The sequence below is a fragment of the Ranitomeya imitator genome, chromosome 7, assembly GCF_032444005.1.
Source record: "Ranitomeya imitator isolate aRanImi1 chromosome 7, aRanImi1.pri, whole genome shotgun sequence".
Taxonomy (NCBI): Eukaryota; Metazoa; Chordata; class Amphibia; order Anura; family Dendrobatidae; genus Ranitomeya; species Ranitomeya imitator.
The window spans coordinates 95,169,889-95,196,492 of record NC_091288.1 but is presented as its reverse complement, the minus strand read 5'-3'; the positions used below and the strand labels follow the sequence as shown (position 1 = coordinate 95,196,492).

Genomic DNA, 26,604 nt, shown 5'->3' with positions numbered 1-26,604 from the left:
AATGTCCTGTGTAAACAGGATTTGTGCTGTCAATAACAATGGAAGCCTATGCACACTGAACAATCTATGGCAGATCATTCATTCAACATGTTAAGAGAGATCGGTCTCTGAAAACATGCTATCAAGATGTGTGCCAATACAAAATTGGCAGTCATTCTGTGCTGCTGGTCCGTGCTGTAAATGGAGGCGTACAAAGAAAGAATAGATCTCATCAGATTTTGAGAGTGAATGATTATGCAGGAGACAAAGTAGATTTGAGTGAACATGTCAAAAAACGATTTAGGCAGATTAGCTAAATTCGAACTAAGAGTTTCAATTCCTATCAATTAAATCTGGTATGAGCTGAATTTACCAGAAAGGAGCTAAAAAAACTGTTTAGACAATTTTTGTTTTTTACATAAAAAGTTCATATATTCACTTTTCTTGGACCCTCCTAATATCAGTCCTGCTAGAAGACCTGGAATAAGAATAAGGCCAAAGAGGAGCAACTGGAGGATCATGCTGGCAGCAGAGGCGTTGAGACAGGTATGAGGAGGGTCAAGAAAAGGTGAGTATAGTAGGGTACTTTTTTAACCTCTTCTTAGCCTCAGAATATATCAAAATAGCAGCCATGTGGTTCCATTTTGCTTGATTTGCTCAGATCGAACACCTAAAAATTAGATTTGCTATAGCCCAAATTTTTTAAGAAATTCTTTGTGAAATCAATTTTTCTGGAATCAGTTTGATCTCCTTTAACAAAAAGTGTCATGCAGATGTATATTTTACTGTAATAAATATGCAGTATACAGTTTTATAATTTACTATATAAGTTAAGAAGAACGTATATGTGATAAAATTTAGGGATTGTCTTATGTCAATAAAGCCCAATCATTCTATAAAAAAATATTAAGACTTTGTCATATACTGTTGTGTTTGAGCTCCTTAAAGGGAACCTTTCAGCAGATTTTCCCCATATAAAGTCTGGCCACTATCATTAGGGCCTTTTTATATAATACTGGAATGTTGTAAAAAAGTCCACTATGTAGTCTGCAGATCCCAATAAAGAGCATTTATTATATTGACAGATGGGGCAGCCTGGTCCAATGGGCTTCCCTGTTCTTGATCCGGAGCACCCTCTCTTATGATCGCAGTCCTCCTTCCATGCTTCATATGGATGACACATCTTACGTCATCCACACAATGACCCCATCGTGCTCCTGCACAGGCTTACTTCTCTTCACTCTGTCAAGAGCAAAGTACTGAAGTGTGCATGTGCCGGCTTTACTTCCATGCCATCTACGCTCTTTGGCTTTTCCCACTGCACTGCACTATAGTACTGTCATGATCCAGACCGGGTTTTGAGTCCTGTCTTCCCTTTTTCCGGTCTGAACATGTCAGGGGTTAACTTTTCTCAGCCTCAGTCTGGTCTCAGGTTTGCTACTTATCCCCGCTGTGTCCTGCAGATCATGTCAGTTATAGTTTCTGCGTAGTGCTTCTGCAGCTGACTCGGATTGCTTCAATTTTATCCTTCTGCATTTGCTGTCTGCACCTGTGCTTCTGTTTTCCCCTGTTCCCGTCTTGACTCAGTGTTTCCCTTTAGTGTGCAGACTCCCTAGTTTTAATTGGAATGTATCCTGACCTGTTTCTGTCCTTTGTCTTTTGGCTTATCCACTCCTGACCGTTACTGACCCCCTGGCTTGTCTCTGACCGCGAGTTTGCTTATTCATTTGGACTGCACTACAGTCTAGGCTTTGACCCGGCTTGTTTTGACTATTCTGCTGCCACCCGTGGTAGCCTCACTGCTGCACTGCAGGTTAGCTCTGTTTAGGTGCAGACCTGCTTCCTCTCTACTGCCATCTAGTGAAGCCTGCACAAACCTGCATTGCAGCAGCATGACAAGTACTTTGCTCTGCCTTCGGCACGGCAGGCAGAAGTGAGCCTGGGCAGGAGTGCAATGGCAAAAACTTTGTGGGTGACTTAGGACGTGTCATCCACAAGATGCAAGAAAGGAGGATGGTGATCGCAAAAAGAGAGGAAGCGTCAGATCAAGACCAGAGATGCCCATTGGATCAGACAGCCCCATCTGAGAGCATAATAAAAACTCTTTTTTGGGACCCGCAGAATGGATTGGAAACATTTTTACAGTATTTCTGTGTGCTGTTAAAAAAGGCCCTAATAGTGGAGATCATACTTCATATTGCAAAAACCCGGTGACAGGTTCCATTTAACAATTTCTGAAGATTTCTGCTTATTGTTAGGGAAAATTAATTTTTACATTGAGGGGATAAAAATCTGGATAACATTCTGATAACATGCTGTTCATGCAGGCTGTTTGAGCTGTCTTTCATAATTATTCCAGCAACTTTGTGGTAAATACATAATGTTTCATTCACTGAAAGCAAGCAGCCATCTTAAAAAAAATATATAAAGCACATCATACAGCAAATACACTTGATAGTTATTAAAAATAATCTGTCAGCAGAAAGTCAACATCCAAACTATATGCACATGTAGCTCTTTCAAAGACATGCCAATCATTACTGTATATTCACATGACCAATTCCATTTCTCCTTTACTGAGAAATCAGTGTTTGAACTGATATGCAAATGAGGCTGAAGAGCTATGGTAGATCTGAAGCCTCTGTCACTCCAGCTCTATTCCATGCCCAGTGCCACCTCCTTCTGCTTATCTGACTGCTTCTGTTCTGTGTGAGTTCTGACAAAGGACTTGTCAGCCAAGCAAGAGGAGGTGACGTTAGGTGCAGAAAAGAGTTGGAGTGACAAAGGTGTCAAATATTTCTTCAGCCTTATTTACATATCGATTCAAATGCTGATTTCTCATTAACGGAGGGACAGACTGGACATGTAAAGGTATTGCTGGACTTATATTTGAAAGAACTACATAGACATATCAATAGTTTGGGGGTGAAATCCTGCTGACAGATTACCTTTTACGTTAATTATTGCTGCAATTTCTGTATTGCCACACCGAGATTTCTCACACATGGCTGCAGAGAATACTTTTATAATACATACACTGCTAGGACTAATATATGGAAAGTAAGGATATTGTCAATGAAATATGTCCTAAAACAGAATGTCAGTAGCAGGATTTTACATTATTATTACTATGTTAGGAGGTAGCTAAAAATACAGAGATATTAGTGCAGAGAATCTGTTTGGGCCGCTTAACATGCAGCATACTAGTGAAAATGCCAAAAGATTTATACATATTATTATGTTAGAGGCCTCTGGCTGGAAAAGGATTTGCAAACAGCTGCAATAATGTTATTTTTCCCAAAAAGTGCCTTTTTCATCCTGCACTTTGGTGTATTTAATCTGCACTCTCACATAGCTGTAAGTGTGAGTCAACTCTTGCCAACTGCCGTCTTCCCACCCGAGGGCAAGCGTTGGGGGTTAACCAGAGGATTGCTAAACTTCTCAATAATAAGGTGAGGGAAAAAAAATGTAAAGAATGTAAAATGAAGAAATGCTTCACTTAAGGTTATGCTTTGTATTATTACGTTTACAGTTGTACCAAACTCCATATTTGGTTGATACAAAACAGTAAAAGGAATTAGTTTGTGTTTGTATAAGGGACCTTTCAAGCAGCCTTTTCTCCTATGTTCAGTGGCCCCATCGGGGCTTATGTCCGAGCCCCCTGTAAAACGAGATTCGGACATAAGCACAAACAGGCCCTTTGGCTATAATGATGCAGGCGGAGTCACCGTGTGCTCTGTCATACAGAAACTTCGGCCATATACGCCTATTGAAGGCGGACGGCAAGACACAGTAGACTACGTCCGGCTGTCCGCCTCCAATATTTGCATACAGACAAAAATAATGCATGACAGAACATGGTGACTCCAAATGCACATTATAGCCAATGGCCCTGTCAGCGCACATGACCGAATCTCGTACTGCGGGGGGCACAGATGTAAGCCCCGATGGGGCCACTGAACATAGGAGAAAATGTTGTGTGAAAGGCCTCATACATCATCGGTCCTCTTAAACAGGTCTAAAAGGAAAAGTGCTGACACACAGATTTTCCAAGTGTGGCTGCTAAAGAAAAGTTTAAATAAAAACCAAATTCAATACTCTAAACGCGAATTCGCTAAAAAAAAAATTCCAAATTATAAATATATTGTTTTTACTGGTTATACAGCATAAACATATTCTGCAGAAAATCTGGGGAACACACACAAGCTCTGTGTGTATCGGGATCTACCGTGCTTGTATGGGCATCAATCCTGCGTGTCCGGGCATCTATCCTGTGCATATAGGAATCTATCCTACGTGCATGGGCTCATCTGGCATGTCTGTTCTCCCTATAACATAATAATGCTGGAGCCACATTTCTGATAATTCTGTATATGAAAAGGGAATGATAATAGACAGGGGTCAATTTAGGTACTATTCCAGGATGAAAACTACAAAACAAGAACAATGCATTTTCATGGCATGGAACAGTGCTGCTTTTACTAAGACTGACATATGAGATCTGCCAGTATATTCACTTTAATCCCTTCCCAACTGGAAGATTTTCCGTATTTTTGCTTCCATCTTTTCTTCCCCTTGTTCAATGAGCCATAACGTTTTAATTTTTCTGTCAACACAGCCATAAGAGGGCTTCATTTTCTGCGGTATGAGCTTTAGCTTCGAATGACGCCATTCGTTTTACTATACAAAGTACTGTAAAATGGGAAAAAATCCAAATGTGGTGAAATTATGAAAATAAAAACACAATTCTGCCATTGTTTTTTGGGCTTTGTATTTGTGCAATTCATTAAGTAGTAAAATGACTTGGCAACGTGATTCTCTAGGTCATTATGATTACAAAATAAACTTGCCCTGTGTTTTTGTATTATTTTAGTGGTGTAAATAAATTACGACATTTGTAGAAAAAAAAAAACTGCTCGACCCTGAAAAATCCTTCAATCCTTTTAATCACTGTACATATATTCATACAGGGAGCCGAGAAAAGTAATAAAATTATAATGGTATTATTTCACCAAAACAGAATACTTTTGAAAAAGAAAATCTTAGAAGACGTAAAAAACAATACAGACGATAAAATGTGCATAATGTATTAATATTTAGCTTTGGGGCATTAGTGAAAAGCCCTATTCTTTCATCCAAAAAAGAAAAAAAAAAATCACAATTCACAATACCTTTCATCTTGTCTTGCAGGCCATTGTATTCTATGGACAGATTCTCTCGGTTACCTCTGATGACCGCTTCTGACTCTGAACGTTCCTAAAATAAATCACAAAGTTTTAATATCACATTGTTATCACTGAAATAACATTATCTGATAATCTACATATTAAAATGGGGCAAAAAAGAGAAAAAATCCCAGAACTAGCATCATAATAAGAAAACATGACTTAGAATTGGTTGTGATTTACATATCTGACTTTTCTGTTGTTCTGGTATGTTCACCAGCTATTTGCTGCGAGATGGAAACCTTGATACTGAGATGTGCTAATGCTCTATATCTGTTTTTCTTTCCTTTTGCAGCATTCTCCCTCAGCCAATGATTTGATAATTCGGCATTTATATGCTTATACCTGGTCGTCTTGCAGATCAGAAATCTATCCACATCTGGAAGTAGAGCCTACAGCATCGGCATCAAAACACAACCAATACCAGTTGTCCAAAGCAGCTGAGCTCCCGCTCCTCCAGATCTAAATTCAATATGTTCTCTCAGAAGTAGAGCAGCCTCAGGGCCGAGCAAAGTATCCACATTCCAACTCTTGTGCTTGGCAGCTTTGTATGCAGATTCTCGCAATTATATGCACAAGATGATAAGAATTGATATCATTATAGCTTTGTACACACACCGTAAAAAGAGTTATTATGGCTTCATAAAGCCTCAGAGACAAGATGGATGACAAAAAAAAAAAGACATTTTTGGCGGCATCTGATAATACAAATAAAGATTATTGTGTATGGGGTTGTCCGACCATTTTTCCAAAATGTCATATGTACAGTAATAAAATCATATAATAAATATGTTCACCTGCATAACTTATCTTGTGGCGGAGATGGGCTTGTGACCAGTTATTGTGATGCTTTGGCCACCACTGACGCTAATAAATGGCTGCCTGTCCCCACCGGTTGGGGGACTTAGACAGTACTGCGGAGAAGCAACACTAGATTGGTAAATATGTCTATTATTTATTATTCTTTACTTAATGCTGTTCCAGGTTTTGGAAAAAAATACAGTAATCCCCTTAAATTCTGTTTAATATATTTGATAATTTTAATGGCATTTACATCTGCAACTACGTACATCCAGAAAAGGTCATATGAACAAAAATATGGGGCCATGAAGATAAAAGGAATCTGTCAGCAGTTAAAGGGATCCCAATATAAAGTAAAGCCACCACCTTTAACTCCTCTTGTACCATAGTCCAGCTTTCTGGATTGCCTTTACCACCCTCAAAATTCTCACCAGATATATGCGAATTGGCAATGTGTGGTCCGTTGGGCATTGTTGGTCTTTGCCCAGTGCCTCCTGCATCCTCGCCTTGATTGATGAGGATGATGCGTATTACGTCATCCACACAGCACTGCACAGGAGCACGCTTCTCTGCTTCATTATGGGCAGAGCGAACTCCAGTATCGCACATGTGCCAGCAGCAGGGCAAAGTGTGCCTGTGCAGGCCTGTGCTTCAAGTGCTCAGGCGCAAGATTTACAGCACGTTGTGGATGACCTAGGACACATCATCCCCATAAACTTAGGCAGGAGAACAGACGTTTGGGGGACAGAGGAGGCATCGTCCAAAGACCAGAAGCACCAATTGGACTGGGCTGCATGAATTAGCATACGGCTTGGGAGAATTATTTCATATGCAGGGTGAGTTGGGGGCTTATACACAGCCAGACTGCAGCAGAACAGGAATGTAAGGGGGTGGATTTAACACCATCACACCATGGCCAATTTCCATTTTTGTGCTTTTGCTTTTTCGTCCCCTTCTTCCCAAAGACATAACTATTTTTCTGTCCACATAGACATATGGGGGCTTGTTTTTTGGGGGACAAGTTTTACTTTTCTATGACACCATTCATTTTATTTTACAACATAGTGTATTGGAAAACGGGAACCAAATTCTAAGTAGGGAGAAATTGTAAAAAAAAAAACTCATGCAATTCTGATATATATATATATATATATATATATATATATATATATATATATATATATATATATATATATATATTTATATTTATTTTTTTTTCCTCCGGCATTGTTTTAATGTGTGTGCATTTTGTGGTAAAAATGACCTCGCAATATCATTCTCGTCATCAGTGCAATAAAGGTGATACTAAATACGGTGAGTTTTCTTTATTTCAGTAATAAAAAAAATCTGAAGTTTGCAATAAAAAATGTATTGGGTTGTGTCATCATTTTTCGAGAGATGCAAACATCACATTTTCCGGTCGATTGAGCTGTGAGGTTGCTTTTAATTTGCAGGGCAAGATGGCATCTTTATAACATCTTGGGATAGATGTGACATTTTGATCGCTTGTTACAACACTTTTTTTAGTATTGCAGTGGCCAAAAAAATGTAATTTGGGCATTCTTTTTATTTATTTATTTTTTCGTTTACAGTGTTTACTGATAGAGCAAAATTGTTTTCAGATTTTGATAGATCTGACTTATCTGAATGCAGCGATACCACATGTGTATTTTTTATTATCTTTATGTTTAATGATGGAGAAGGGAGGTGGTTTGAACTTTTATGTTCTTTTGATTTTTTCATATTTTTAAAAACTTTTTTTGGTTTAATTTTCACTGTTCTTGTTGCTACTCTTAGGGGACTTGAAGATGCAATCATCTGATTGCAGTATAAAGCACAAGCAATTCTGCAGCATTGCTGCAGATAGCAAAAATCACGGCCACAGGCAGGTTTTCATGGGAGCTCAGTAATGACAAGCCTACAAGACCTCAACAGATTGTTAGCAGTCATAGAAACCCATCGGCGACCAACGATCATGTCACGGGCACTCTGATGGACACTTGGAATGATGCGCGCTCATGCCGGCGGGTGTTAAATCCCATTGTCAGTGTTTGGCAGCTGCATTTAACAGGTTAACAATAATGGGCGGCACTACACTACACCTGTATGTGTTAAAGGCAGGTCCTGGCTGTAACACAAAGCCATTGCCTGCAGAGTATTGGGCAGACCCGCTACTTACACCTGCTCGCAACTTGCGTCAAACATATATGGTGGATGTCATGGAAGGGTTAATTTACATTGGACAAACCTGCTGACAGGTTCCCTTTAAAAGAACACCATAACGTTACCAGTCTGCATGAAAATGAAAAGTTTTGAAATTTGGGAGTTGCAAAAAACTGCAGCAACCTGGGCAGAAGAGTTGCCAAGCCTAAATAACAATGCCCAAGAGGTAGCAAACAATTGTAGGTATAATAAGAACAGGATACATTCTCAATACTCGTATGACACTGAGCAGAAATGATACAATGAGTTAGGAAAGGCCTTAGGAAGAGGCACATGACACTGAATCTGTGAGTGACACAACGACCTGAGGAATGCATCTCTTCCAAAAGTCCAACATATGGAATAACCGACGTCCTATACATTTCAAGATCTTGTAAAAATTGGAGAGTCAAAGTTCCATATACACACAGAATAGCAATATTTTGTGCCAAAATCTATATTATGACTTTGAAGTAGAATTACAGATATGGAAACGTGGTTTAATTAAATTATGGTGCTAAATTTGCCCCTTTCTTAGCCTTCAGAAATGTACCACACATATTCTGAAGACCAAGCTTGAATGTGGACATTTAGTAGATGGGTCATTAGATCCATCCACATGTGCTCCCATAATGTCTATCCACAGTCATATTCTGCTCTATTGCTCCTTGTGTTACTTGTGTAATGAACAGCAGCTGCCGGCACAATGGAGCTTTGTGACCTTCCACTGGGCATCTCACTGGAGAGAGTAATACCAGTAGAGTAAATATATAAAGGGCTTAGCCGAGCGCAGGAATGTGGCCGTATTGTGGTACTCATTACCAGCCACGGCCAGAAATAACACAGCCTTGCTTTAGGTAAAAACGGGGCTTTTACAAAACATGTCAGAAAATCTCCATTTTAGCTCCAGAGCAAACATTGAGGATTTTATTAAGGGGCTGAACAATGGAACTTTACTTGTTATAAAACTACAAATCTAAGTCTTAAGAGGAATTCTGAAGGCAAACAATCTCTCCAGAGCCAAAACAAGTAAGAAATGAATCATCGTTATTAAAAATTTGTCTGAAGGAACAAACAGCAGATATTTCAGTTACTAGAATCAAATGCAGCCATAAATGGAAATAAATCAAGCAGGAGGAAAGCTGTAAAGGAGACAGAACATTCAAATATTCCATGGATTTGATTGGAAATCAATTTTAACGTGACATCTCTCTAAAAAAAAAAAAACTTGTTTATTGAATGTACAGTTTGCAGCACAAAATCAGGTCAGTGCAGACCTCCTATACTCGGGAAAGATAGGATTTGCAAAACTGAATAGTTATGCATAATTACTGGCAATGTACTATAGTGGTTACATAATTCCTGAAAAACAAACACTGCAAACCTCTACTTTTTACTGGTGATCCAGCGCTGATTCTGAGGTGGTCTTCCTGGTCTTGGTTACAGGTGGCCACTATGGTTGTATGGCCAGTACCAGTGCCTACAAAGGTCACATGCAGAACTTTACTGGAATGAAAATTAAGCTATGGCATCAGTAACCAGACATGGAACTACTGCAACCACCAACTGACTGCAGAAGCATCAAGCATCGGGGTGAAATTAATGTTTTTTTTTTATTATTAAATAGGGTAGACGCCATATTTTTCCAATAAAAGTTAGATTGCCCTTATAGGGTATGTTCCCACAGTCCGTAAACGCTGTGGGTTGGACGCTGCGTACATCCACAGCGTTCAACCTGCGGAGGCCAGATGTTGCAGCATAGTGGATGTGATTTCAAGAAATTCTATCTCCACTATGCTTGCAGGGACGCCTCCAGCTTCCCTGTGGAGACGGACATGTGGCGCTTCTTTCCAGACCGCAGAATGTCTATTTATCTTGCAAAGATGCTCAGTCTCTGCAAGATAAATATAACCGTCCAATGTATAGATGCGGTGAACCCGCACGGTTCAATGAACACATACGGAATCACAGCACAAAAGCCGGCAGTGCTTTGGATGGAGCGGACATGTGCTGCGTCCAAAGCGCTGCCGATTACTGACCGTGGGGACATAGCCTCAATGAATACCTCAATATGCAAACATGACAGTTACCCAATACCAATCATCAGTCTAGAAGCCACAAGATACAGATTTATTGCATATATCCATCTTTTCCAGAAAAACAATTACTTCTGGGAAAAAAAGGAAAATTTAGTCTATAAAATAAACAAAATTATACAGTCATGGCCAATAGTTTTGAGACTGAGAAATTTTGGTTTTCACAAAGTTTGTTTTGAAGGCCCCATCAGATTGTTTAAAACATCTTGAATAATCATAGCCCAGAGAAGAAAAGGTGCGCACTACCATGAGTACTGGGTTATGCCAACAGTAAAGCATCCCGAGACCATTCATGTGCGGAGCACTATGTCACAAGGAAATAGTGATAACCAAGTGGATTCATGAACAAAACATTTACATTTTGGGTCAATGATCAGGAAACTCCCCAGATTTCCATCCCATTCAGAACATATTGCCAATCCCCAAATATTGGGGGGACAAACACAGTAATTTAGATGAACTCCAGGCACTAATTTGGCAGGGATGAGTTGCCATCAGTCAGGATTTGGCCCAGAAGCTGAAATCCAGTTGCGATGACAAGTCTTTAAAAAGAAGGGTCAACACTGTAAGCTAAATGCACATGTTGCAGAATTGCCACGGAAATTTCTGCGGCAATTCTGCAACTCCTGCTGCGGGTATATCGCATGCGGAATTGGCATGTGTATTCCGCCTAAACACTAGCGTTTTGCAAGCGTAATTAGCTTGCAGAATGCTAGCGTTATCCAAGTGATCTGTAGCATCGCTTGGAAAACTGATAGACAGGTTGGTCACACTTTTCAAACATAGTGTTTGACAAGAGTGATCAACTTTTTACTATTGGTGCAGCCTATGCCGCATCAATAGTAAAGATAGAGTGTTAAAAATAATAATAAAAAAAAAAAATACAAATCATGATATTCTCACCTTCCGGCATCCCCCACAGCCTTCCCGCTCCTCGCGATGCTCTGGTCACAGTAATGCTTTGCGGCATGACCTCAGATGACGTATGGTCTCGTGAGACCACACGTCATCACAGGTTATTTTTGCAATGCATTACTGGGACCGAAGCATCGCGAGGAGCGGGAAAGCTGCAGGGGACGCCAGAAGGTGAGAATATCATGATTTTTTATTTTAATTCTTTTTTTTTACAATTATATGGTTCCCAGGGCCTGGAGGAGAGTCTCCTCTCCTCCACCCTGGGTACCATCCACACATAATCCGCTTACTTCCTGCATGGCGGGCATAGCCCCATGGGGGAAGTAAGCGGATCAAGGCATCCTTATGTGTGCGGAATCCTTGCGATTCCCCACAAAGAATGAACATGCTGCAATTTTTTCTGGAATGCGATTCTGCAGCGAAAAAAAAAACGCAGCGTGTGCACAAAAAATGCGGAATGCATTCTAATAATAGGATGCTTAATGTGAACTTTTTTTGCATTTTTATAGCGAAAAAACACAAAAAAACATGAACGTGTACACATAACCTAAATATACAGTTTTTGCGTAAACTTTAAAACATCTGAAATGCTTGTAATTGCACTTCATTAAAGATATAAACATAGTGTTCTAAGGTTTCTTAATAATAAGGCGGAAACTTTGCAAAAAAACTATATATATATATATATATATAGTGGGGCAAAAAAGTATTTAGTCAGTCAGCAATAGTGCAAGTTCCACCACTTAAAAAGATGAGAGGCGTCTGTAATTTACATCATAGGTAGACCTCAACTATGGGAGACAAACTGAGAAAAAAAATCCAGAAAATCACATTGTCTGTTTTTTTAACATTTTATTTGCATTTTATGGTGGAAAATAAGTATTTGGTCAGAAACAAAATTTCATCTCAATACTTTGTAATATATCCTTTGTTGGCAATGACAGAGGTCAAACGTTTTCTGTAAGTCTTCACAAGGTTGCCACACACTGTTGTTGGTATGTTGGCCCATTCCTCTATGCAGATCTCCTCTAGAGCAGTGATGTTTTTGGCTTTTCGCTTGGCAACACGGACTTTCAGCTTCCTCCAAATGTTTTCTATAGGGTTGAGATCTGGAGACTGGCTAGGCCACTCCAGGACCTTGAAATGCTTCTTACGAAGCCACTCCTTCGTTGCCCTGGCGGTGTGCTTTGGATCATTGTCATGTTGAAAGACCCAGCCACGTTTCATCTTCAATGCCCTTGCTGATGGAAGGAGGTTTGCACTCAAAATCTCACGATACATGGCCCCATTCATTCTTTCATGTACCCGGATCAGTCATCATGGCCCCTTTGCAGAGAAACAGCCCCAAAGCATGATGTTTCCACCACCATGCTTTACAGTAGGTATGGTGTTTGATGGATGCAACTCAGTATTCTTTTTCCTCCAAACACGACAAGTTGTGTTTCTACCAAACAGTTCCAGTTTGGTTTCATCAGACCATAGGACATTCTCCCAAAACTCCTCTGGATCATCCAAATGCTCTCTAGCAAACTTCAGACGGGCCCAGACATGTACTGGCTTAAGCAGTGGGACACGTCTGGCACTGCAGGATCTGAGTCCATGGTGGCGTAGTGTTACTTATGGTAGGCCTTGTTACATTGGTCCCAGCTCTCTGCAGTTCATTCACTAGGTCCCCCCGCGTGGTTCTGGGATTTTTGCTCACCGTTCTTGTGATCATTCTGACCCCACGGGGTGGGATTTTGCGTGGAGCCCCAGATCGAGGGAGATTATCAGTGGTCTTGTATGTCTTCCATTTTCTAATTATTGCTCCCACTGTTGATTTCTTCACTCCAAGCTGGTTGGCTATTGCAGATTCAGTCTTCCCAGCCTGGTGCAGGGCTACAATTTTGTTTCTGGTGTCCTTTGACAGCTCTTTGGTCTTCACCATAGTGGAGTTTGGAGTCAGACTGTTTGAGGGTGTGCACAGGTGTCTTTTTATACTGATAACAAGTTTAAACAGGTGCCATTACTACAGGTAATGAGTGGAGGAAAGAGGAGACTCTTAAAGAAGAAGTTACAGGTCTGTGAGAGCCAGAAATCTTGATTGTTTGTTTCTGACCAAATACTTATTTTCCACCATAATATGCAAATAAAATGTTAAAAAAACAGACAATGTGATTTTCTGGATTTTTTTTCTCAGTTTGTCTCCCATAGTTGAGGTCTACCTATGATGTAAATTACAGACGCCTCTCATCTTTTTAAGTGGTGGAACTTGCACTATTGCTGACTGACTAAATACTTTTTTGCCCCACTGTATATATATATATATATATATATATATATATATATATATATATATATATATATATATATATATCAGTCACAATTGCAAAACTTTTGGCCATGACTGTACTCAAAATTGCAGACTGCATTCTAGTCATGGCTCTACACGAATACACGAATACATTCTTACATATCTAACAAACAGGTGGGGTCAACATTATTAGCACCACTGATTGTCAAAACACGTGCAGTCATTTATTATCAAAAAAATTAAAGAAAAATCAGAGAACACGATATGGACAGGATTAAAAGCAACCTTCTCTAATACTTGTCTATGCAGAATTCAGCAACAATGACAAATATTTCTGTACCCATCTGCGAGCTCCTTGCACCTGACTTATCGAAGTTTCTTTAACTTTTTGGCCGGGATCACACTCGCAGTATTTGGTCAGTATTTCACATCAGTACTTGTAGCCAAATCCAGGAGAGGAACAATCAGAGAAAAAAGTATAATAGAAACACGTCATCACTTCTGCATTTATCACCAACTCCTGGTTTTGGCTACAAACACTGATGTAAAATACTGACCAAATACTGATAGTGTGACGGCAGCCTTACACGGAGATTCTCTCAGGCTGCTGAGGGTTTGTGCGGTTCCTTTTGTCAATAGCAAATTTCAGTTCTTTGCAAGGACATTCAATGGACTGAAAAAGGACACCACCTTATAACAGTCCATTTTGCCTTCTTAACCATTCTTGAGTTGTTTGGGATATTATCTTGCTAAAGCAGAGGTCCCCAACTCCAGTCCTCAAGGCCCACCAACATGTCATGTTTTCAGGATTTCCTCAGTCTTGCCCAGGTAATAATTGCATCACCTGTGCAATGCAAAGGAAATCCTGAAAACATGACCTGTTGGTGGGCCTTGAGGACTGGAGTTGGGGACCTCTGTGCTAAAGAACCCATTTTGCTAAACTCAAACCTTTCTGTTTTTTACAGTTTGGGCATATCTTGGTCTAAAATGCTCTGGTAATCTTCTGATTTCATTGTTCCTTTAACACATTCAAGGACCCAGACCCAAAGTAAAAAAATGCCAGGGCTTTAGACTGCTTGTGCTTGGTGATAATTACATTTCTGGTCTGCACAGCTCTCTTATCTTTGCCAATGTGAAGAAGGAACAGGGAATAACTGGCATTTTTAAAGGAAAGTTATCATTAGAAAACGGCCTAATGCTTTCATCAGAATTTTGCATTACATGTACTAAAAGAGTTAGGGCATTTTATTTTTCATATTTTTTTAATTTCTTTTTTATTAAAAACAGACAAATAGTAATCTTGCCATTTCACAACACTGTCCACTGTTGCTTTAGACTCTAACTTACTGTTAACTGAGGAAACCTCACATGCATGGCCCCAATGAACAGACTTCAACCTTGTTTTTTATTGAAGAATTATATGAGCAGGTACATTATGTTTATTATGTAGGCAGGGGTAGCAGGGTACGCCGTGACACCACTATTGTGAAGAATGGATCTTGTGTAGGATTAGCTTTGTATAGAGGGGTTTACCTGTCACTGTAATTCTGCCTTTGATAATGAGCTTTGCTAAAAACTATTTCTGAAAGGACAGGAAGTCTAAAAAATATATATATTTTTTTTAATAAAGATTGTAATATTAAAAAAATAACCGCCAAAGATAAAAATAAAGAAAACAAATAAATGTATATATATATATATATATATATATATATATATATATATATATATATATATATATATATATATATATATATATACATACACACTGTATATACGTGTGTATATATGTATGTATACATACATACATACTAGATGGTGGCCCAATTCTAACTCATTGGGTATTCTAGAATATGTATGTATGTACGTCACGCTGTGAGTGGGGGTTAAAGTCTGCGCCAATATCGCTGATTGGTCACGCCTGGCCGATCAGCGAAGCGTGGTTCAAATCTAACACCAATTTGCAGCCGGACTGCTCCTGTCGCTGATTGGTCAATGGCCGGGCACGACCAATGACCGAAGCAGTGTTTAAATACCGCACCAATATCGCTGATTGGTTGTGGCTGGCTGTGAGCTACCAATCACTGAAGCAGTGTTTAAATCCCATGCCAATATCATTGATTGGTTGCAGCCGGCCGGGCACAACCAATCACTTAAGCGGTGTTTAAATCCCGTGCCAATATCGCTGATTAGCCGCGGCCAGCCGGGTGCGACCAATCAGCGAAGCGTGATTTAAATCCCGCGTCAATTCGCTGCTGGACTGTGTCTGTCGCTGATTGGTTGCAGGATGTCGGGGGTTTGGGGCACTGGATGTCGGGGGTTCAGGGTGCAGGATATAGTACAGCCACATAGTATATAACACAGCCACATAGTATATAGCACATTCACGTAGTATGTAGTACATAGCACAGCCACGTAGTATATAGCACAACCACGTATTATATAGCACAGCCACATAGTATATAGCAGCCACATAGTATATAGCAACCACATAGTATATAGCAGCCACATAGTATATAGCAGCCACATAGTATATAGCAGCCATGTAGTATATAGCACAGCCACGTAGTATATAGCACAGCCATGCATTATATAGCACAGCCACATAGTATATAACACAGCCCATGTAGTATATAGCACAGCCCACGCAGTATATAGCACAGCCCACACAGTATATAACACAGCCACGTAGTACATACAGTCACCTAGTATATAGCAGCAACATAGTATATAGCAGCCACATAGAATATAGCACAGCCACGTAGCACAGTATATAACAGCCATGTAGTATATAGCACAGCCACAGTGTATAGCACAGCCACATAGTATATAACACAGCTCACGTATTATATAGCACAGCCCACACAGTATATAGCAAAGACCACACAGTATATAACACAGCCACATAATATATAGCACAGCAACATAGTATATAGCACATCCACGTAGTAAATAGCACAGCCACGTAGTATATAGCACAGTCACGTAGTATATAGCACAGCGACATAGTATATAGCACAACCCACGTACTATATAACACAGACAGCCACATAGTATATAGCACAGCCACATAGCATATAGCACAGCCACATAGTATGTAGCATCCACATAGTATATAGCAGTATAGTAGTATATAACACAGCCCACACAGTATATAACACTGCCCACATAGTATATATCAGTCACGCAGTATATAACATAGCCCACATCGTATACAGCAGTGTGGGCACGATATGTCTGTTAAAAAAGAATTAAAATAAAAAAATAGTTTTTTAAAATTATTTTTAACATTATATCTTTTTATTATTGATGCTGCATAGGCATCATCAATAGTAAAAAGTTCGTCACACCGTGTTAATAGCAGCGTTAACAGACTGCGTTACACCGCGTTATGCTGAGGTGTAACGCAGTCGGTTTAACGGACTGCTAAAACGTTATGTGGGCGGCGGGCGCTGACTGGGGAGGGGAGTATGGAGGGGGCACTGACTGCAGGGGAGTAGGGAGCAGCCATTTCGCGGCCGGACTGTGCCCGTCGCTGATTGGTCGCGGCCGCTGGCTGCGACCAATCAGCGACTTGGGATTTCCGTGACAGACAGACAAGCAGACAGACAAACAGACGGAAGTGCCCCTTAGATGATTATATATGTAGATACACTGTTCAAAAATATAAAGGAAACACAAACTACAGAATATAACTCCAAGTCAATCAAACTTATGTGAAATCAAACTGGCCACTTAGGAAGCAACACTGTTTGACAATCAATTTCACATGCTGTTGTGCAAATGGAATAGACAACAGGTGAACATTTTTGGCAATAATCAAGACACACTCAATAAAGGAATGGTTCTGCAGGTGGGGACCACAGACCACATCTCAGTACCATTGCTTTCTGGCTGATGTTTTGGTCACTTTTGAATGTTGGTTGTGCTTTCACACTCGTAATAGCATGAGACGGACTCTACAACCCACACAAGTGGCTCAGATAGTGCAGCTCATCCAGGATGGCACATCAATGTGAGCTGTGGCAAGAAGGTTTGCTGTGTCTGTCAGAGTAGTGTCCAGAGGCTGGAGGTGCTACCAGGAGACAGGCCAGTACACCAGGAGATGTGGAGGGGCCGTAGGAGGGCAACAACCCAGCAGCAGGACCGCAACCCCAGCTTTTGTGCAAGGAGGAACAGGAGGAGCACTGCCAGAGCCCGGCAAAATGACCTCCAGCAGGTCACAAATGTGCATGTGTCTGCACGAACGATTAAAAATGGACTCCATGAGGATGGTCTGAGTGCCCAACGTTCACAGATGGGGGTTGTGCTCACAGCCCAAAACCATGCAGGACGCTTGGCATTTGCCACAGAACACCAGGATCAGCAAATTCGCCACTGGCGCCTGTGTGCTTCACAGATGAAAGCAGGTTCCAACTGAGCACATGTGACAGACGTGACAGTGTCTGGAGATGCCGTGGAGAGCGATCTGTTGCTTGCAACATCCTTCAACATGACCGGTTTGGCAGTGGGTCAGTAATAGGGTGGGGTGGTATTTCTTTGGAGGGCCGCACAGCCCTCCATGTGCTCGCCAGAGGTAGCCTGACTGCTATTACGTACCGTTATCAGATCCTCAGACCACTTGTGAGACCATATGCTGGTGCAGTTCGCCCTGGGTTCCTCCTAATGCAGGACAATGCCAGACCTCATGTAGCTAGAGTGTGTCAGCAGTTCCTGCAAGACGAAGGCATTGAAGCTATGGACTGGCCCGCCCATTCTCCAGAACTGAATCTGATTGAACACATCTGGGACATTATGTCTTGCACCACCCACCAATGTCACGTTGCACCACAGACTGTCCAGGAGTTGGCGGATGCTTTAGTCCAGGTCTGGGAGGAGATCCCTCAGGAGCATGTCCAGGCATCCACCGCCTCATCAGGAGCATGTCCAGGCATTGTATGGAGATCATACAGGCACATGGAGGCAACACACACTATTGAACATCATTTTCTTGTCTTGAGGTAATTCCACTGAAGTTGGATCAGCCTGTAATTTGATTTTCCACCTTGATTTTGAGTATCATTCCAAATCCAGACCTCCATGGGATATTCATTTTATTTTACATTGATCATTTTTACATTTTATTGTTCTCAACACATTCCACTATGTAATGAATAAAGATTGTCAGCTGAAATATTTCATTCAGTGATATCTAGGATGTGGTATTTTAGTGTTCTCTTTATTTTTTTGAGCAGTGTATATATTTTCTAACAATAGACCATTTTCTGATGGTGATGGCTTGCCTTTAAGCATTAAAGTTACCTTTCATAGGCTAATTAATCTGAGCCCTGACAATATCAGTACAAATGTATATTTTCTAATCACAGGTTAGTCTGATTTTGACATTTGTTAGTTACAAACAATGCTTGCCATTAATTGTGCCCTGGCATTGTTTTCAATTCTGTGCCTTTATTCATTCCAAATTTTTATTTTGCTATTTTTGTGTTTTGTGATTTTCTGTATCCAACATATGAGTTTATGCAGCATGTAACCAAGTAGTGTCACTAAACACTTTATATCAGGAGATATTTTACAGAGGGTACTTGGCATTCAAGGTTGCTATTAAAGACAACCTGCCATGCCCCAAAATGCTATTGATATGCAGTTAATCTGCAGGTTAACAGCGTTGCAGTGCCATGTGGCCGCCATACTGAAAGCCCAGCTGCCAGGAGGAAATTAATTTTATTCTTCCTGGTGATCTTCATGTTTAGGTCATAGAGGCTCGGTTGGCGAGGCTTTAGTTAACTCTCAGCACATAGTAAGCGGCAGCTGTAAGCACAGGCGGGCACTGACTGATAGCCTACTGAGCTGTCTGTTAGTGCTGGGGTGTGGTTTCAGTGGCCGCTCACTGTGTACTGAGCAGTGACTGAATCTGTGCCTCTGTCACTGAAAGCCGCTCACTATTTACTGAGCAGTGACTGAAGCCACGTCTCTATGACTGAAAGCCGGGAGGTTTTTTTTGTTTTTCTTGGCAGCTGAGCTGTCAGTGTAGCAGCCGTACAGCTTTAGAATGTTTTTAATCTGCAGGTTAACAGCATTTTTTGACATATGTTCCCTTTAATGTTGACCACAACTATGGGCAGCACGGTGGCACAGTGGTTAGCACAGCAGCCTTGCAGCGCTGGAGTCCTGGGTTCAAGCCCCACTAAGGACAACATCTGCAAAGAGTTTGTATGTTCTCTCCGTGTTTGCGTGGGTTTCCTCCAGGCACTCTGGTTTCCTCCCACATTCCAAAGACATACTGATAGGGAATCTAGATTGTGAGCTCCAACAGGGACAGCGATGATAATGTGTGAAAACTGTAAAGCGCTGCGGAATATATGTTAGCGCTATATAAAAATAAAGATTATTATTATTATAACTTTTTTTCTCAGCATACACTGACCAGCAGTGATCTGAATAAGAAATATTTTGTGTTATGGAACTGAGAAAACATGGAGAACTGTGCATTCTAAGAAATAAAAAAAACACATTTATCCTGTAAAGGGGGGGACTGCTGTATTGTGCCCATTGTTTACAATGTCCTATGGGCAGCACTGCAGCAGGACTATGGTCTAGTTCACACATATACCCACACAGCAATGACATAAGAAATATGAGTAAAGTTGATGATAAATACAATGCTAAAGGCTTTGTGCAGAGATGTCCACTTCATACACAGCAATATAAAGCCTGCACACCTTCATCAGATACTAAACAAAAACAGTTTAATATATTACTAGATAACCAGACAACCCTTTTTTGATGTACCGCAAATTAAGGAAACAATAGGACCCATATCGAGCAGATTCTGCAATATATAGGCACACATATTGTGAAGACTTGTGAATTAACAAACAGTAAACAGGAAAGCAAACAAAAACAAAAAAAACAACATAAAGCTTTTGGGCTCCCCTGATAAATGTCACAATCGATATCCCAACAGCTGATCAACAACTGGCCTAATTAAAGTATTCAGCTTATAAAACAGAGCTGTCATGGAAGCTTCCATTAGTGTCTAAGCCAATAAAAAGATAATGGATTGTTTAAAGATATTCAGCTCATCTAGTGATGCCATGCATTAAAAAGACAGATTTTTGCAGAGGTGGGGCTGAACGGGACTCATCCTCATTTTCAAATGGAATTACAATTGAACATCCAGAACACCACAGAAAAATTAATTTCTGTTTAAGAAGAGTTTCATTCAATCTCAGCTTCATTATACGTGCGCTAGGAGAAAGCATTCGAGCAGCATTTATATGGTAGGCGTAGAGTCATGATTCATGGAGGGAAAATACATGTTGACTGTTTAAGTAAGGTTCTTCGATTTGGTGGACCGTGGTATTCAAATCACCAAGGCTGATGTGAAATCTAAATGATTTATTGGTTTTCTGTCTTCTACGGCATTCTATCCCCTCCCTTCACATTAATTCACATAGATGTGGTTGTCATATAACTAAAACCAGCTACAAATTAAAATGGAGGATAATGTAAATCTGCGTCATCGAGATCCAACAATAAATAAGAGTAATATCAGACAAGGATTCGGGGACAGAAAATATATATCTTCCAGGCATTGGTTAAAACCAGTAGTCATAAGCTCTGTCAGATCTTTATATCATTATTCTGATGTTTCGTGTTCCTACATCATTCAAAGTACTTGGAAACAAAGACCTTCTGAAGAAACAATAGACAAGTGCTCCTTCATTTTATTTAATGTTCTCACTTAATTAGCACCATTAATTCTGCAGCGCTTTACAGACATCATCCCTGTTCACACTGGGGCTCAGACTTTGTATGCCCTATCAGTATGACTTGGGAGTGTTGGAGTAAATCGGATAACCTGGGGGAAACCCACCAAACTCGGGGAGAACATACAAACTCCTTGCAGATGTTGTCCTTGGTGGGATTTGAATCCAGGATCCCTGCGCTGCTAGACTGCAGTGTTAACCACTGAGCCACCGCGCTGCTCATCATCTTCCCCTCTTTGCATTACTACGGCATAGTGACTGAACAAGTCTAAGCTGTTTCTACACCTGTCCTAATAACTGTGCCACCTCAGAAGTCCAAAAGATGCCATCAGACTAGAAGACTTAGAATGGACAATTGTGGCTCAGTGCGGATAGTGAAGAAATGTCACGTCAGAAGCAACAAACAGAAGTATATCCACCCAGATATCAGATGTTTTCTGTCTCAAAGAACTATATTGAAAAATATCGTTCATATTCCACAGTATTGGAAAATGTAAAACGGTTGCAAAATAGTATATAACATAATAAATGTTTCATAACCAAACTTTATGTCTGCCCTGGCAATGTGTCATTACATGGCACTTTCAATACATACAAGTTTCCAGGGTCCAATATCTCACACACCATTCTATGAATGACATGAGCTACTTGGTACAAGGAATGAATAGTCCAACTCAACAAATGTATATAAAATGTAATCAATACTGTAATTTCTAAATGTTTAAAACAGGTTCAGCAAATACATAAGAAAAAACAAAAAAAAAGCATAACCCTAAGGTGTTTCCAGCACCAAGAGTAAGGGCACTTGATGCCAGAAACGCGTCGGTGGCATGGATTTTTTTATGGATTTGCTGTACCTGTTTGAACATTTTGGAATAAAGCACAGAAGGAATTTTGATATATATGGTTATGAGCCGGACACTCTTAATTTTCATTTACAAGGCTTGCCAAGACACTGGTGCGGTTAAGAGCCCTGAGTTTTTACATTCACGGTGAGCTGGCCATTTTCATCTTTACAAGCATGCTGCACAGGGAAATAGCAGAGCATGCAAATCACACATGTAATAATAGTACACTGTCTACGGTGTCTGCCTGCGTACTTCAGTGCACACACATTTATACATACACATCAATAGTAAATATAATGCATATATTCATGATCTGTGCTCCACCGCTTCACTTATGAGTTTAGCCATCACTACAACTCCAGGTCCATGAATCATTCCCCACTATCAATACCATGCTATTAAATCTTGTGCCTCTCCTACCTATGTGAGGATCATAAAGGGTGTATGGGTTTATCAGACCCATCTGTCATGTATGCTGTATATAAAAGGCACACATTTTAGATTTATAGAACCCCATTCAGATTCTGAGAACGATGATGATGATGCTGAATGTTAAGCAGAGCAAAATTACCATTCAGAAGAGCCACACAAGGCTCACCCGTCACTAGTGTTTATATGATCATCTACGGAAGATAGATATAATGCCACGGAAAGAATCTGGCATAGTATTTGGTAAAATACAACTCTACTCTAAGCAAAAACATCAAATAATACCAAATGCATTCATAGAACACCAAATGCCTCACAAAAACTCTAGCATGTATTGTACGTACTAATACTGGGACAATTATTGGGGGGATACTTACAACTCAGTTACCATATTTTATATACAATATATATATATATATATTTATAGCACATCACAAGCACTATACATTTGTGTTGTCATATGTAGCCATACACAGAGCACGCATGCTCTATTGGTGGCCGTTTGTACACATATTATTTTAAATCAGAATTAAAAAAAATAAAAAAAAAACATTTGGAAAAATGCATGCTGAAAAAAAAATTCTGGCAAACCTTATGTAAAAAGACTCCATTAAAATGTTTGAAATTTATGACTTTTTTTTTTACAAGCATTTTGAAACTAAACATAAACTAGGTATGAAGAAGCCTAAAGCAAAAAAACTCTGCAGTCAGCACTGCAGTCAGGAACGTTCTGTACAGGAAAGCCGGTATTAATGGCTGAAGGTGAATACAGTTGCTGATGTTCATTAACCATCCGGCACGCACACATTCAGTAGGTAAACAAGGATGATATTTCATCCCGTGTGTGAATTGTGCCTATCTTTAGCTCTATGACATGTAAATATGACTATAATGCAAGTCAAATACCAAATCCATCAAGTCGCAATGAGGTGCATCCCGTGCCATATGAGATCGCAATTGACTTTCAGGAGTGACTGTTGTGAAGGACGTGATAAGCTTCAGGCAGCCGGCGATCAGTTTTAATAAGGAGCCAATATATACCGTAAATCATTCAGAAATTCAGCTCCTTTTTTATTTTAGTGCTCTATTTCTCAATAGACAAGTCTGTTCAGTCTCAGGAATGGAAGATGGTTTGATAGTGTACACTTAAAAAAGTACAGATACTCGATCACAAACGTCTCTTGGTGCACCAAACAACCATAAGCAATCTGCAGGATTTGGCGCAATATTGATACCGTAGCATAGATCAAGTTAACATCCGCTACTTTATTATTATGAAAAGCAACTCGTAAAGATGAAAGCAATCACTTTGATAAAGTTATTGTAAAGTCTTATCATTTTAGGCAATGTACTCCAGAAGAACAAACAATAATATCTCATGAGGTAGCATCATAGTTAGAATTATATATATATATATATATATATATACATAATTGTACATTCACACTGAAGGCATCAAAACTATGAATTAACACATGTGGAATTATATACTTAACAAAAAAGTGTGAAACAACTGAAAATATGTCTTATATTCTAGGTTTTTCAAAAGTAGCCACCTTTTGCTTTGATGACTGCTTTGCACACTCTTGGCATTCTCTTGATGAGCTTCTAGAGGTAGCCACCGGGAATGGTCATTCAACAATCTTGAAGGAGTTCCCAGAGATGCTTAGCACTTGTTCGCCCTTTTGCCTTCTCTCTGCGGTCCAGCTCACATCAAACCATCTCGATTGGGTTTAGGTCTGGTGACTGTGGAGACAAGGTCATCTGGCGTAGCACCCCATTGCTCTCATTCTTGGTCAAATAGCCCTTACACAGCTTGGAGGTGTATTTGGGGTCATTGGATGGAACTGGAACTGGATGGAATAGAATGCCGCTGCAAGATGCTGTGATAGCCATGCTGTTTCAGTATGCCTTAAATTTTGAATAAATCCCCAACAGTGTCACCAGCAAAGCTCCCCCACACCATCACACCTCCTCCTCTGTTATGAACTGGTGGTTTAGGAGCAACATGGGACGAGCTCTGAAGGAGGTGGTACCTGTACTGACCGCCGTCCCTAAGCTCAACACAACACTAGAAGTAGCCGTGGGATGCTCCTGTCTCTCCCTAGGCACCTCGTCACAGCTTGAGAACTAACTACCCCTAAAGATAGAAACAGGAAAACTATCTTGCCTCAGAGAAAATCCCCAAAGGATAGATAGCCCCCCACAAGTAATGACTGTGAGTGGAGAGGGAAAAAGACATAAACAGAATGAAACGAGGATGTAGCACAGGAGGCCAGTCTAGCTAGATAGATAGGACAGGATGGAATACTGTGCGGTCAGTATTAAAAACTACAAAAATCCACACAGAGTTTACAAAAATCTCCACACCTGACTAAAGGTGTGGAGGGTAAATCTGCTTCCCAGAGCTACCAGCTAAACTGAATTAATCCATACTGAAAAGCCCGGTCAAAACATAGAATGCACAGAACGAATAAGTCCACAACATGTGGACAGAAAAGAGCAACACAAGGACTTATCTTTGCTGAACTGGTCAGGATATCAGGGAAATCCAAGCAAAGATGTGAATCCAACCAGGAACCATTGACAAGTGGCACTGGCTGAAGGGAAGAGCCAGGCATAAATAGCCGAGCAGAAAGACAATCAGTGGAAGCAGCTGCAGACTGCTAAATCCAAGGAGCAGCCATTCCACTTAAAACCACCAGAGGGAGCCCAAGAGCAGAACTCACAAAAGTGCCACTTACAACCACTGGAGAGAGCCCAAGAGCGGAATTCACAACACTCCTCCATGCTTCACGGTGGGAACCAGGCATGTAGAGTCCATCCGTTCACCTTTTCTGTGACGCACAAAGACACGGTTGTTGTAACCAAAGATCTCAAATTTGGACTCATCAGACCAAAGCACAGACTTCCACTGGTCTAATGTCCATTTCTTGTGTTCTTTAGCCCAAACAAGTCTCTTCTGCTTGTTGCCTGTCCTTAGCAGTGGATTCCTAACAGCTATTTTACCATGAAGGCCTGCTGCACAAAGTCTCCTCTTAACAGTTGAACGCTATGAAGCACACCAGCACTCCCCCAAAAAAGGAAAAAGTAGAATGTAATATAGGTACAGCTGCAGGTGCCTAGACAGCTGCTGCGCTCAGTCTGTCAGTGCTAGGAGAGGCAAACAAAATAACAATGAAGGTCACCGCGCTATTCTATATAGAATAGGATCTGTGAAGGATCAAGGAAGGCCGTTTCTAAATCGAATTTGAGTTTCCTTGTAGGTATCTAGTTTATTCAGATAATACTCCGCTGATTCACACCCTTTAGTATGGCTAATCACTGTATATAGTGACTAGTGTTGAGCGATACCGTCCGATATTTGAAAGTATCGGTATCGGATGGTATCGGCCGATATCCGAAAAATATCGGATATCGCCGATACCGATATCCGATACCAATACAAGTCAATGGGACACAGATATCGGAAGGTATCCTCTATGGTTACCAGGGTCTGAAGGAGAGGAAACTCTCCTTCAGGCCCTGGGATCCATATTCATGTGTAAAATAAAGAATAAAAATAAAAAAATATTGATATACTTACCCTCGGACGCGCCCTGGTTGTCACCGCTGCAACCACCATGCTTCCCTTTCTAAGAATGAGCGTGTTAAGGACCTTCGATGACGTTGCGGCTTGTGATTGGTCGCTGAACGGTCATGTGACCGCTCACACGACCAATCACAAGCCGCGACATCATCGAAGGTCCTTAACGCGCTCATTCTTAGGAACGGAAGCATGGCAGTAGCAGCAGTGACAACCAGGGCGCGTCCGAGGGTAAGTATATCAATATTTTTTTTTATTCTTTATTTTACACATGAATCTTAATCCCAATACCGATTCCCGATATCACAAAAATATCGGAACTCGGTATCGGAATTCCGATACCGCAAATATCGGCAGATACCCGATACTTGCGGTATCGGAATGCTCAACACTAATAGTGACTTAATGTCTAATGTTCCCAGGATGAAATCTCTCTCCCACTGTATTTTTTCCAGTATTTG

At 40.5% G+C, this 26,604-nt stretch overlaps 1 protein-coding gene across 7 annotated transcripts in view; it reads right to left on the bottom strand.

Moving 5' to 3' along the window:
- PARD3B (par-3 family cell polarity regulator beta) overlaps positions 1 to 26,604 on the bottom strand; it is a 2,197,040-nt gene that overhangs the window by 1,434,485 nt on the left and 735,951 nt on the right. For all 7 annotated transcript variants that reach the window (XM_069733662.1, XM_069733664.1, XM_069733663.1 and 4 more), the window contains exon 13: positions 5,151 to 5,235. In XM_069733662.1, the coding sequence (XP_069589763.1) occupies positions 5,151 to 5,235 (85 nt within the window). The remainder of the gene's footprint in view (positions 1 to 5,150; positions 5,236 to 26,604) is intronic.